The sequence below is a fragment of the Scyliorhinus torazame genome, chromosome 12, assembly GCF_047496885.1.
Source record: "Scyliorhinus torazame isolate Kashiwa2021f chromosome 12, sScyTor2.1, whole genome shotgun sequence".
Taxonomy (NCBI): Eukaryota; Metazoa; Chordata; class Chondrichthyes; order Carcharhiniformes; family Scyliorhinidae; genus Scyliorhinus; species Scyliorhinus torazame.
The window spans coordinates 175,807,912-175,823,198 of NC_092718.1; the positions used below are offsets into that span (position 1 = coordinate 175,807,912).

The 15,287-nt window shown below is 45.4% G+C and overlaps 1 protein-coding gene across 3 annotated transcripts in view; it reads left to right on the forward strand.

Moving 5' to 3' along the window:
• LOC140386757 (syntaxin-1A) overlaps positions 1–15,287 on the forward strand; it is a 428,170-nt gene that overhangs the window by 105,623 nt on the left and 307,260 nt on the right. For all 3 annotated transcript variants that reach the window (XM_072469428.1, XM_072469430.1, XM_072469429.1), the window contains exon 3: positions 11,153–11,252. In XM_072469428.1, coding sequence (XP_072325529.1) covers positions 11,153–11,252 — 100 coding nt within the window. The remainder of the gene's footprint in view (positions 1–11,152; positions 11,253–15,287) is intronic.

Sequence of the window (15,287 nt, forward strand, 5' to 3'; positions counted from 1 at the left end):
TTGTCTCTGCGGACTCTTGAACTGCTGGTTCCTGGCATCTTCACCCAACACCCTGGCATTGTTGAGGGTGAGGGGATGTATTAGTCCAGTGTTATGGGCTAATTTCAGCTAAAACTACCTATTAACTTGTCTTTCGGAGGAGAGCCACCTGATCTACGACTTTTCACGACATCCCCGTCACCGGAAATCTTATTACACGCTTAACTGCTGAGATATAAAAAGGTATTGTGGAGTTGATAAATCTCTGCGTTGTGCATCATTGCAGATAGATTCCTAGAACCCCTCCAGTGCAGAAGAAGGCCATTTGGCCCATCACGTCTTCACCGACCCTCTGAAAGAGCACCCTACCTAGGTCCATTTCCTCGCCCTGTCCCCATAACATCAGAACCCAACATAACCTTTGGATACTAAGGAGTGATTTGCATGGCCAATCCACCTAACCAGCACATATTTGGACTGTGGGAGGAAACCACAGCACCCAGAGGAAACCCACGCAGACACGGGGAGAACGTGCAGACTCCACACAGACAGGCACTCATGGTCGGAATCAGACCCAGGTCCCTGGCGCTGTGAGGCAGCAGTGCTCATCACTGTGCTTCCGTGCCGCCGAATTCTTCTGACAGATACCCCTATCCTGAAGATGAGAAGCCAACAATACCTTAATACAACGTAACAGGCTGACTGTGTTGTATTGTTCCTGGGTAGACTGATTGTCTTATATTGCTCCTGCGTACAAACTGTATCTGTATTACATTAGCAGCTGAACAGGATGTCTGCAGACTGTGCATTCACCAGATTACATGTAGGTACAGAGGTGATTCAAGTGCAGAATAAAACATCCAGCTATTTTCTTCATCCAAGACTGCTTTTTCAAAACAATGCCATCACCCAAGACCATTCCCGATCACCCTTTGTACTACAGCATTGCAGCAAATCTGTTTGGCAATGACGAATTTCCAGATGAGTGTCACATGCTGCAGTGAGAGCCCACCCTGCACACTGCCTGATATTGTAGCACTTTTGCTGCTGCTACTATTTGATGCCCTGGCACCAGTTCTGACTGCCTGTTGGTCTACATTTGTACTGTTTCAGGTTTTGCCTCGTGTTAGACACTGTAGAATTTATTCAGAGCTTCAGTTCATACGTGAGAAATCCGAAGCTTGAAATTCTTGAGACGTTATTTCTGCAAAAAGCTGACTGGTCAGTGAAAACAAAACAATAATCATTCAAGACCCAGAATCTCATCTACGCGGCATAGTCTGATAACACAACAAGGGAAAAAGTCCTTTTCTTTTTATTCTTTTCTATGAATCTGCTGTCTAAACACTCCTAGTCATGGATGGTATAGGTTAGACAGAGGCTCCCTCTGCACAGTCCCATCAAATATCACCGCACACCTACAGCACAGCCCATCCTCTGAATGCAACATGTTTCTGTCTCCCCACTGTAGCCATACCAACTGAGTGCAAATTTTTGCTGAATTATCAGAGATCCTTTTCTCACATTGGATACATGCCCCATAATCACTGAGTTGAGATAACCTAAACATCTTTCACCTCGAGTTCCTGCACCTTGGAAAAGCAGGTTTCAGCCTTCTGCCTGGGTTTAATTCCGACTCGTTGTGGTTCATGATTCTGCAGCCAATGATCAAAATTAATCCACTGATTTTGTTCCAGTTCAACCAAATTAATAACTTTGGTCACCTCATTCCACCCTGAGCTGAGCTTCTGATTCTCTGCACCATAAAGGACCACCTACTTCCACCTTCACCCTGAACTCAGTTAACCTTTTGCTGAAATTCTAATCCATGCTTTTGTCACTTCCAGACTCAGTCCACTCGGCCGCTCTCCTGGCTGTTCGCCCATTGACTATACCATATAAACTTTGTATCATCTACCACGTCAAGCTCTGTACACCCATCACCCCTTTTGCGCGCTCTTTGGCTTCTGGTCCCACCCCCAATGTTTTCCATTGAGTATTCTCAGCCTTATGTCTAAACCCCTTCATTGCTATGCCTATCTTCTTTGACACGTTTTCCAGCCCCACAACCCTCCAAGAACTCCCCAACTCTGACCTATTGTACATTCTTCCCCTATGGACACCTTTACTTCGGCAATCCAACACACAGGAATTGAAGGGGGCAGTACCTATTGTGGTGGAGGTAGAAAAGGAAGAATGGTTTTGGGTGGCTACTTCCAACACTGCCACCACCGTAACTATCCCTCCTTCCCAATTACCACTTTGGGTCACCCCCCTTCTTGAATCCACCACGCTGACCCAGTATCCATTTTTTACATCAATTGGATATGGTGGGGGCGATTCTCCAAAATGGAGACGAAGTGTTCGCGCCGTCATGAACGCCGTCGTGTTTCACAACAGCGCGAAACGGGCACGGAGACGACCGATTCTATCCCCCATAGGGGGCCAGCACGGTGCTGGAGCGGTTCACGCCGCTCCAGCCTCCCTTCCCGGTGCCAAATGGGTGCCTCGCCAACCCGCGCATGCGCAGTTGGGCCGCGCCAACCTGCGCATGCGTGGGGGACTTCTTCAGCGTGCCGGTCCTGACGCAACATGCCGTGGGGATTCAGGGGCCGGCTGCGCAACAATGCAGGCCCGGGGGGTGGGGGGGGGGGGTGTGAGGCCTGCCTGCCGATCGGTGGGCCCCGATCGCGGGCCAGACCACATTGGAGGCCTCCCCCGATGAAGGAGCGCTTTTCCCCGCCCCACAGGCCGCCCCCCGACCCTTCGCGCAGAGTTCCTGCCAGCAGCGACCAGGGGTGAACGGCGCCGGCGACACTGTCGTATCCGCCCGGCCCATCTGGGCTGGAGAATCGGTGGCCCCGCCGATTACAGCGGCCCGCGGCTAGCGCTGCGCCAAATGTGCCGGCGCAAATAGCACCAATTCTCCGCTCCTCGGAGAATTGCCCGCCGCCGTCAGGGCGCGGTTGCGGCGATTCTCCAGCCCAGCGCGGGGCTCGGAGAATCGCCCCCTGGGTATTTCACCACGAGTGTGGTTGGGGAGGTTTTAACCTAAATTGGTGTGGGGGGCCAACATAAAGAAATGGAAAGAGGAGGAAGGTGCATAAAAGAGTGAGCATTTTAGAGAGGGCCAGAGATGGACATAGTACCATATTCAATAGGTATAGGCTAAGAAAAACCATGTATAAAAAGAGAACTTTACAATGCATGGGTGCAAATATACGAAGTGTGGTGAATAAATTTGGTGAGCTAGAATCACAAATAGCCATGTGGCATTATGATACATGGCAATAATGGAAACGGGGTTTAAAAACTGATGAAGACCGGACGCTTAATATTCAAGGATACAAAATGTTCAGAAAAGATAGGGAAGGAAAAAAGGGAGGTGGGATAGCAGTACTGATTATAGACGATGTGGTAAGGTTGAAAACAGAGGGCAATGGAAGTGCCTATTTAGTCATGATTGAGAAATAAAAAGGGGGATGTTAGCGATACTGGGGTTATTCTAATGGTCTGCAAATAGTGAGAAGGTGACAGGAGAAAATTCACAAGGATGTGTAAGAATTATAGAGCAGTGATACTGGGGACTTTAATTCCCGGGATAGAAGGGGGAGGAATTATTGAAACGTGTTCAGCAGAATTCTTTTGACCAATACAGCTGGATCTGGTGCTGGGGTGCGCCAAATGTACCAGTGTCTGTGGGGGAATACTAAATTGGTGGGGGGGGATGGAAACAAACATAAAGAAATGGAAAGAGGAGGAAGGTGCATAAAAGAGTGAGTGTTTTAGAGAGGGCCAGAGATGGACATAGCCTATTATTATTGAATATCGTACTAAGAAAAACCATGAATAAAAAGAGAACTTTACAATGCCCCAGTGTCTGTGGGGTAAGAGCGATCAATGTAACAGAAGGTTTAGATTAGCAATGGGCAAGAGCAAGGGACACTTTAATATAGAAGTTCTAAATTGTAAAAGGGATGAGAGGAGATCCAGTCAGTATAAAATAGAACCAAAATTATCAGGAAAAAGCTAATGGAACAATGGATGATCTTTAATAAGTGATATTTCACATATTATAGGCACAGTACATTCCAAGAAAGAGTGAAGGGTAAGGGAATCAAAACCAGGACTCCTTGGATGAGGAGAAAGATGGAGAATATGAGGAAACAAAAAAAGATAGTGGGCGGAATTTTCTCAAAATTGCACTGAGAGTTGGATCAGACGAGAAAAGCTGTGTGAAGCTCGACCACTACACAAACATCTTTTCTTGCCTAATTTATCGGCACACTGTGGAATTTTCAAGGCGCTGACGAAGATCACACAGCCAGCTGCAGGAGCAGGGCCTAAACACACTGGTAAAACCAGGATTCTGAGATCAGGAATGCCCACATCAAAGTTACATTTAATCCCACAAGCAACAAGCGTCAGGTGAGGCCCGACACTCACCTGTCAGCGGCACTGTTACTCCCCCTCCCAGCCACCGGTCTCGCCTGCTCTCTCTTTCCCTCCCCCAACTCCACCAGCATTGGGGGGAACCCCTGACCCCCAAACCCCCTGCCATGATCAGGCTGCCCCCCCTTCCACCCCAATGCAGGTACCATCAACCACTCCTCTCCCTCACAAGGATTGATTCCCCCACCCCACCCATATAAGGGGACACCTCCACACCCCAATGGGGCTCCCCAGAGTGCTCATCCCGTCACTGCCACCCTGGCACTGCCAGGGGGTGCCATGTCCCACGCCACCAGGGTGGTCATCACAACTGTTTTTCATGTTGAAAACCAGTAGTGATTTTTGCTGGCGTGACTTCATGCCAGGTGGGTGGGAGGATAATGCATGGGCGGCTGTTACAGCATCAAGACCGGTAAGCATGTATTAATTTATTAAAATTTAATGGAAATCTGGTTCACGTCCTGAACCTGATTACATCACCAGGACGGAGGGAAGTTGTAAGGGGAACCACGGGGAAGATCTCAAACTGAGAACTCGCTGGCGCAAATTCCGCTTTTGATCGATCATGGGATTTAACGCTCATTACGGTATTTGCGCCCACAATCAATGGGGCCGCTAAATCATGGCCAGTGCCTCAGCATGTCGGGTGAATTCCTCAATAAGTTGAGAGCAGAAGTGATGAGGAAAATAATACTGGCAGAGTGGGATTTTCAAAATAGAATGGCAGTTAACATGAAAGGCATTCAAAAATCTCCTACCACCTTGTATATAGTAAGTGGTTTCGAGGCTGTGGGGTCAGGCCTATTAGGGGCAAAGAAAATGAAATGAAATGAAACATCTGCTTAGAGGGGCAGCAATGCTAGGATATTTAATTAGTATTTTGTATCAGTGTTTATTGCAGATGGTGATGCTGACAAAATATTGATAGTAATCGAGATGGTAGAGGTAATGAATGGGATGAAAATTAATAAGCTGTATGTGCTGGAAAGGTTGGCAATGCTTAGAGTGGATAAGTCACCTGTTCCAGATGGCTTGCATCCAAGGTTGCTAAAAGAAGTTGGGGTGGAGATAGAAGAAGGGCTTGTCGTTATCTTCACCAGATGTGGGGAAGTGCCAGAATACCGGAGATTGGCAAATATGTCTTATTTCAAGACCTGGTGTAAGGGCATTTCTAGTACTTACTGTTACAAACTCAGCTGATATTGTTGCTGGACAATCAGGAACACTGGTACGATAGATTGTGTCACAGGTCTGGCAGTTAACTTTTAACAAAGAACAAAATATGTATTAGCCATGAAAAGGTTGGCTATAATACCCCACCTCTACACAGATGTACGGAGATTTTTAACAATAACACAAGTTACGAAATATATCTTGAGCACAGTCTGTGTAAACTAATAGGCCAACTGTGGTCAAGCAGACAAACACATTCACACACACACACCCTCTGAAACCAAGTGGCAAATGCTACTCAATACAACTCCTGCGGACTTCTCATCGAATCTCCCCAGATGCTTGTTCCACTGTGAGCCAAATAGTGTCACTGGAACAAAACCAGAACATACTGGACAATCTCAGCAGGTCTGACAGCATCTGTGGAGCGAGAAGGGAATTAGTGTTTAGAGTCTGGATGATTCTTTGTCAAAGCTCTTTTGAGAGAGAGTCATCCAGACTCGAAACGTTAGCTTCCTTCTCTCTCCAAACATGCTGTCAGACCTGCTGAGATTGTCCAGTATTTTCTGTTTTTGTTTCAGATTTCAGCATCCGCAGTAATTTGCTTTTATAGTCTCACTGGAGCTCTGATTTCCACAAGTGTTTCCAAACTCCACTCTTGGAAAAACACACCGTAGAATCTGGTCCCAAATAACGCTTTCTCTTGGATGCCTTCACCAAGGATCCACTTCCGGAATATCAATCCCTCCTTTCAGTGTTGCTCTGCCTTGGATTGTCATGTGCATTCATGTGCCACACAATCTCCCATGTACCCAGCCATGCCAACAGAACATCATTGCTTCTTAGTTTATGCTAAGGTCACGAACTAAGGTCTGTACTAAGGTCAGATGCCTGGGTTCTCACTAGAAGACTTCACCAGGTCTGCACCTTTCAGCTCTGCTCCTTTCTTTAACTTCAGTGAACAGTACCGTGTTCAGATTTCCATTCTCTGTTCCTTTGATTTCAGTCTTCCTGGGACTTCTCTTCATTCCCTGGTTGCTAGAACTGTCAGGTCTTCAGCTTCTGGGACTTGCTTTCTGCCCCTTATCCATTGTCCTGCCTCTCTGCTGGCAGTTTCTGTGAGAGCTGCTTTCTTCTCGGGTACCTGGTTCCAACTGAACTACAAGTGCTTATGCTTTTCAGCATGGGCCCTTGGTTGCTAAGCAATCGCCTAATCTTTCTTGAACCTTATCTGTTTTCATTTTGTAAACCTTTAATTACAATGCAGGCATGGTTTGAAATGAAACCAGAATCCACAGACGTGCAGGCACCTTTGTTTAACATGAGCTAACTGAGGTTTTAACACACTCTTTTTTTATCATTCGAGTACCAAATTCATTTTTTCCCAATTAAGGGATAATTTAGTGTGGCCAATCCACCTACTCTACGCATCTTTGGGTTGTGGGGGCGAAACCCATGCAAACACGGGGAGAATGTGCAAACTCCACACGGACAGTGACCCAGAGTCGGGATTGAACCTGGGACCTCGGCGTCGTGAGGCAGCAATGCTAATCACTGTGCCACCGTGCTGCCATGTTTTAACATTTTCTTAAACAGAAACACAAAACTTTATAATGCTCACAAATAGATGACTTTAAACCACCTCTGTTTCCTGACACTACAAACTAGTCAGTTTATCATCAGTGTTTGGTAAGCTTTTAGAGCCAATATTTAGGGGAAAAAACCAACAGGTACTATAAAGGTTTAAGTTAATTAAGGAGAATCAGCATGGTTTTGTAAAAGGCAGATTGTGCTTGACTAATTTAATTGAATTTTTGATGAAGTAACAGAAAAGGTTAATAGAGAAGGGAAAGCAATAGATTTTGTCTTTATTGATTTTATGAAAGCCAGCGAAGTACCACATGAAAGGATAGTTAACAAAATTGAAGCTCATGAAATAGGAGGGTCAGTGTCAACTTGAAAGAAGAATTGGCTTCAGGGCAGAAAACAGAGTGATAACTGGGTATTTTTCAGGGAGTTTGATAAATAGCAGTGTTTCCCAATGGCCAGTACGGGAAACATTGCTTTTATATACAAGAAACCTATTGGAAATACACGATGGGTGAAGTATAGCAGATCAGTTTGCAGAAAGATTGCAAGTGACAAGAATGTTTTCAACAGCGAAACTAGACTGAAAACCTGCGCTCTCTCCCTCCCTCTCTTTTGGACAAAATGTGTATTATCGGATTGTGGGGTCAACTTTTCTGAAATCTACCAGCAAAATATGATCTTGTAATAATTGCAACATCGTCTACATCTGAAACCAGCTAACCTAAATCAGCCACGATGTTTAAAATCTATGCCGCAAAGGAAATCGAAGGATACTTAACAAAATATTCTTTTAATTTGTTATTATAGGACTCCTATCTCTCCTTATTTCTGATACATGTGTGTGGGTGTGATAGGGTTTTTATTATTTTTTTCTCTCTGGCATAGTGGTCAGTAAGTTTGCTCTTTAACTTAAAAACCTTGTTTGATTAGCTGTTTATCAATCACTGCATAAATAGTTAACTATATTTGGATTCTGAAAAAGTATATCACTGTGAAAAGGAAATTTACTCCTTGTTGGAACAAACCAAGGTGGCTGAATAGAGGGGAGCCAATTCTTCCCTTCTCACCTGGTCATAACACGGGACATAGAGAGGTTAACAGAATGGGCAGACAATTGGCAGATGGAATTTAATATAGTGACGTGTGAGGTGATTCTCTTGACAGACTGGACAGCAAGAAACAATATAGATTAAATGATACAGTTCTAAAATGGTTCCATGGTTCATGTGCATAGATCTATGAATGTGTCAGGATATATTGATAAAATGGTTTGAGGGTAGCACGGTGGCACAGTGGTTAGCACTGGGACTGCGGCGCTGAGGACCCAGGTTCGAATCCCGGCCCTGGATCACTGTCTGTGAGGAGTTTGTACACTCTCCCCGTGTCTGCGTGGGTTTCACGCCCACAACCCAAAGATGTGCAGGTTAGGTGGATTGGCCACACTAAATTGCCCCTTAATTGGGAAAAAATAATAATTGGGTACTCTAAAATGTATTAAAAACAAAAAAGAAGATAAAATGGTTTGCAAAGCATATTGGATCTTGGGTTTCATAAATAGAGGTGAAGAGTAAAAAAGCAGGCAAGATATGCTGAACCTTTTAAACCACTGGTACTAAAGTTCTGCTTCCTGTTCTGGTTTAGAAAGCATGCAAGGGTCCTTGAAAGGGTGCAGAGGCGATTTACTTGAACGATTCCAGAGATGGGGGATTTTAGCCACAAGATTGGGTTGGAGAGGGTGGGATTGTTCTCCTTGGAACAAAGGAGATTGGGGGAGATTTGATAGAGATGTACAGGATTATGACAGGTTTGGCTAAGGTCAACAATGGAAAGCTGTTCCACTTAGCTGATGGTGCAAGGTCTGGGAGACCCAGAACTAAGATTTAAGGGTTTGGGCAAGAGATTTGGGGATATGTGAGGAAGAACCTTTTATGAAGCAAGTGGTAATGACCCGCAACTTGCTGCCCTCGAGGGTGGTGATAGTGGAGGTGGTGAATTGAAAATAAATTGGATGGGTAGTTGAGGGAAATAAACCGACAGGGCTACATGGATAGAACGGGGATAGGACTGATTGGATTGCTTGACAGAGAGCCAGCATGAGTTCAATGGACCAAATGACCACCTCCTGTGCCGTTTTGATCCATAAAAAGATTGTATATTTGGGAGGTATTGTTGTTTCAGGACTGAATTTAATTTGCATCTCGAGCTATAATTTGGAATGAAAAGTGTTCGCTCCAGCAGATTACTGAACCAATATTTTACAGGGAAATGAAATTGACATGTCTGGATAAAGGAGATGGATGTCAGAAAAGAGAGGCATGGCAAGTATCAGCATTCTGTTATGTCAGTGGCAACACAAATGGTTTATTTCCTAAAGTGTAAGCTTGCCTCAGTTGGTATTGCATTCCCCTGTAATCCCCCATGTAACCTCGGCTGACAATTTATTCCAATACTGAGGTAGTCTTCTATTGTCAGAGCTGCTGCCTTTCAGGCTCGTCTTTGTACATAAAATATTCCATTGCACTACTTGATGAAGGCAGAATGTTCCAGCCTTCCTGGCCCACATTCCTGCCTCAGCTCTGCCCCAGCAAAACCCAGGCTGTTTTATACTTTCCACGGTATTCCTTTTCCCAAGACCTACTCCCTTTTCTTGAGAAGAACAAGAGCCAAACAAGGATTAAATAAAAGTTAGAATGTTTGAGTTGATGGAGGGTGCTAAGTTATCCAAGGTGTTGGGTGAGGAGGGTTAAATTTGGAGAAACTGCTGATGAATAATGTTTGGATATTGAGTATGGACATGGCTTCAGGCCAAAAATGGGACTGTTTTATATTCATTCACAGGACGTGGGTGCCAGTGGCTAGGCCAACATTTGTTGCCCAAACCTAAATCCTCTGGAGAACATAGAATATACAGTGCAGAAGGAGGCCATTCGGCCCATCGAGTCTGCACTGACCCACTTAAGCCCTCACTTCCACCCTATCCACGTAACCCAATAACCCCTCCCAACCTTTTTGGTCACTAAGGGCAATTTATCATGGCCAATCCACCTAACCTGCATGTCTTTGGACTGAGGGAGGAAACCGTAGCACCCGGAGGAAACCCACGCAGACAGGGGGAGAACATGCAGACTCCGCACAGACAGTGACACAGTGGGGAATCGAACCTGGGATGCTGGCGCTGTGAAGCTACAGTGCTATCCGCTTGTGCTACCGTGCTGCCCACGGAGAAGGTGGTGGTGAACGGTCTTCTTGAAGCGGTTCAGTCTCTGTGCTGCAGGCACATCTACCATGCTGTTAGGGACAGTGAAGGAACAGCGATATATTTCCAAGTCAGGAAATGTCATTGAAGTCCTATTACAGTGATCACAACCACAAAAGAAAGTTTGAGAAGTATAAATCCATAGGAATATTACTGACAATCTCCTAAGAATCACTGAGCAGACGTTATTAATTGTTCTAATTTTTAAGTCTGAAATATCAATGTGATGGCAGTGACTCCAAATTTCAGATTATTTTGCTTAGTAGAGTTCGAGGGGTATTTCAAATCTCATTGGAATTGTTAAAGGAGATCCTGTGTTCCACATTTTAAAAAGCATGTGGGCACCAGCAAGCTAGAGACAAAGAACATAAGTGGACTGTTATAGGTTGATGAAGCTGTGAAGTAGATTACATTCTAAAAGATGGGTGTAAGTGAGCTGCTTGGATGAAATGACCGAATGCTATTTCAGCTTTATGAGCATATCTCATGACTTGAGATTCTGCATTTGGAGTTAAGAGTCTGTGGTTGACGATACTGTGAATCACGGGCCAGGTCTGCATGCTTTATTGTTGGTGTCCTTGTTACCGTGCATTGTGCAATGGATAACGTTCAGAACATAAGTCTGCTTTCTTGTATGCTCCGACTCGAATTAATTGTGAAGGGAACATGTGTCTAAATGCTTTGATCTCCTCCAATTATCAGGTTGAAGAAATCCGAGGCTTCATCGACAAGATATCTGAGAACGTGGAAGAGGTTAAACGAAAACACAGTGCAATCCTTGCTGCACCAAACCCGGATGAAAGTACGAATTTGATTTTCTTAAATTTTTGAGAAGGGTTCAGAGGGTTGTCCTGTCTGAGTCACTGAGGGTGATTTCACCAGGTCACTGAGGGAAGACTGTCTGGTAGTTGGTTGGCCATTATTGAGGGCCGTCTTGCTTGGTGTAGCAATGTACGTTCACAGAAGGTGGTCTCACTCGGCACCTGAGGAGGTCCCAATGGGTTATGAAGGGCGGTGTCAGTGGATAGTGGTGGCTTTTCAACACTTGCAAGTTTTGGACCATTTGTCTCAATCTACTTTAAAAGACTCCAAAATTAGACAGGCTAAGAATTATGGCTCGGTGATTGATGGCAAAATCCAAATTTTCTACTCGTTAAGTGTAAACATGTGCTGCTGACACTCAGGGTTTTGTGGGGAATGCTCAAAAGTGTTACCACTTGTTGGCGCATGTCAGCACAACCAGGACTCCATCCACCCAAGTCCAACAGGTAATGTACTGAACAATTTCCTCTTTCCCTTTTGATACTACTCATAGCAATAAAGAGCCCAAGTAGTTCTTTGTATTCTAGAGCTGGGAACCCTTCTGGCAATGAAAGTTTGGCCTTCAGTATGCAGAGGAAACTAAACTGGCAACAGATACAGGGAAATGGCGGATGGGAGCTATCCTGAGCAAGAATGAAATTGGTTCCAAGCAAAGGTGTGAGAGGCAAAGTGCTTTAGCATGAGGGGCATGGGGCGACTTAGAGTGCTTGACAAAAGGGAAAGGATGGGACAAGTCAATACCTGTCAAAGTGGGACGAAGAAAGTGAACAGGAGAGGTATGGGGGAAATGGATGGCACTGAAGGTGGCAGAAGCTGGGAGTGTGGCTTTGGTGAGAAGAGGACAGCAGCACTTTGGGATAGGAGAGGAAAAAGTGTGCTGTTGAATCAGGGGAACCTAAAGATGAACATCAGCATGATTGGGTTGGCGGGGGAGAAGAGTGTCAGTATGAACTGGCAGGTCTCGATAAAGGCCTACCTCTGTAGAAGGTTGGAGAGTTGGATGAAGTGCTGTATCTCTGTGAACTGTGGTATGGTGGGAGTAGCATACCTTGGCAATCTGTGGTGGTGAGGGATTGGATGTGGGAGAATGACTATTTGATCTGGTTGCTTTGGTGAAAATCCAAAAGTCCTTTTATTGTGCTAACAATCTATTCTGAAGTACGGCGATGCGTAAAAATATGAAAAATATCCCAGGAGCACATGCGCCTGGACCATTCAGGAAATGTAGCAAGAGTTTTATGCCTTCAACACTTGTCGTTTCCGCTGGCTCTTTTTATGTATTTATATTTTCAGTCCAATATAAGAGAAAGAATATTATGTGTACTTGCAACTTGGGGTACAGAGCCTGTGCCATTACTTATTTTCACACGTCCTGTCTGGTCACGAGTGGTCAGATTGTTGGGGATTTGTTGGTCAGCTTTAGCCGGTCTCTGGGGTCAGCATGGATAACCTGTGCAGGGCTCCCTCAGCAAAACCTTACATTTAAAGGCACCAAGTAAAGATGGGCTCCAGTATAGTCAGTACTCTGGACCTTGCTGCAGTGATGTTGCAGCAGGTATAAAAACCTCAAGTTCTGTTTACAGTTGGTGAGATATCATTATCTCCTGCACAAATATTTCCAGGATGAAAGGGATAAAGAGGATGTGCTGTAATCACCACCTGCTGATTCACTGCAGTCGCTGCGAGCGAGCTGAAAAAGATGTCGTGTTCGGCTAGAGAACAAAGCAGGGCAGCTGCTGCAGTCCTAGATCTCCTGCAGTGAGAGAGCACAGACTGCACACGAGGACAGAGTGGTTAACAACACGTATGAGGACTGGACGTCTGGTGTGAATGGAGAATGCGGCATGACAGTGGGGGGGGGGATGGGCGGGCAGTCGTCTTGCTTCATTCATATTTTCTGCACAGGGATTCGAAGGCTGCAGATGGCAACAGCAGCGTACCCTCTGCAATGTCCAAATAATGAGGCGCCCATGAGGCTAAGGCAATTCTAACTGCAATCATATTGTAATCTGTAATTAAATGCCTTCTGGTGCTGGTTTTGTTGATATCAATCACATTAACCCCTCTGCAGTTCTCTGCTGTTGTGACGTAGATTCCTGAAAGTCACAGCGTTGTTTGCCAAGAAATATTTGGCTCCATTGAGATTTCTATAAACAAAGCCAAGTGTAGTTTGGTGGCCGGTGTGACTTCAGAACAGAGCTGAATGAGTACAGCTCCAAGCTCTCTCTACGCTATTCTAAATGCATGGAGAATGCAAAGAGTTGAAAGAGTGCTTCCTGCACCGGGCACTTTCTTACCCACCGACTCTGTTCAGACATGACATACAGCAGCTGGTGCAGCCATCGCTGGTGTTGTGAGGCAGAAGTGCTGGCAGTAGATACACTGTTGTTGGCTCGGCTTTCGTGTGACAGGAAATATCAAAACTGAAAAAACATGAGATGTGGTAATCCGGCTCGAGATTGATGCTTCTGCATGTCAGTACCAGAGAGAGTATTCAACAGTTTTTTAAAAAAAGATGTGAGCAACACTGGAAAGTTAAATTTTTTAAATTCTGGGTTGCCATGCCGATAGTAGTGGCCCTTCTTAGACTGCTACAGCCCTTTGGTTGCTGATGCTCGGAAGAAGGTGTCAGGAGGAGATTCCAGGATGTTATTCATTCAACAAATATAAAGCAGCATTCCACATCCCAATTTAGGATTGGTGTGCGATTTATCAGCTTGCATGTGATGGTATTTCAGTAATTTTACTGTTCTTGTCTTCCTCGGTGTTAGAGGTCAAAGAGCTGAAGAGTACTGCCAAATAAACTTGCTAAGTTGCAGTAGTGCATCTGTAGATAGTACAGACTGGAAACCAAGTGTGATAGCGTTGAAGGGGTCAGGTATTGAATCCAGTGGCAATGATGGCGGTCAAAAAGCTTGTCCTGTGCTGGATGGTGTTGAGCTTAGTTTTTGATTTGTTGCATGAGGTGAGCGAAGTGATGAGCATTCCACACATTCCTGGCCTGAGCCTTGTAGGTGGTGGAAAGCAGTGATGCACCAATTAGGCTAGTGAGTGAGCCACATGAGTGGCCCTCCTTCATCTCAGTGGGCCACAATATTGAAATTGGACATTTGCATGAGCCATGACCCCATGAATAAGTTTAAGTACATTTAATGTGCGGCAAACATTTCATATCCAGTTACAGAAGATGCATAAATAATCATTCATACACTAATAGAGCTGGCAGCAACTCCAAAGGGCAAAAACAAATGAAATATTTATGCATACCTTAACTGCATGAATGCGACTAATGGCTGGATCTTTCCTCTGTGTCTTCGCTTTCATGGCTTCCTTCAGGTTTGAAAGCTGTCCGAACACATTTGGCAGAAAGGGCTTACAGAGGAGATTCACCAGGATGTTTCCTGGGCTGGAATGTTTCCGCTATGACGAGAGATTGGATTGGCTGGGGTTATTTTCCTCGGAGCAGGGAAGGCTGGGGAAGGGGGAGGCTGGTGGATGGAACCTGGAACTCTCTGCCTGCAAGAGGAGTAGAGGTGGGAACCCTCACAACATTTAAGAAGTAGATGAGTGCTTGAAATGCCATAACATACAAGGCTATGGACCAAATGCTGGAAATGGGATTGGAGTAAATAGATTCTTGATGGGTGTTGCGGACACAGCGAATCGAAGGGCCTCTTTCCGTGCTGTAATGATTCGATGCCTCCACCGGAATGTTTGCCACCTGAGGGGAATGTCATGGTTCATAATGTGGACAGTTTGCTTTTTTTGATACATTGTGGTACAGCGAGACCATGCAGACACTGCGACAACGGATGAACGGACGTTGCCCGCCAATCGCCAGGCAGGAATGTTCCCTTCCAGTTGGAGAACACTTCAGCAGTCAAGGGCATTCAGCCTCTGATCTTCGGGTAAGCGTTCTCCAAGGCGGCTTTCAGGATCCGCGACAACGCAGAATCGCCGAGCAGAAACTTATAGCCAAGTTCCGCACACATGAGTACGGCCTCAACCGGGACCT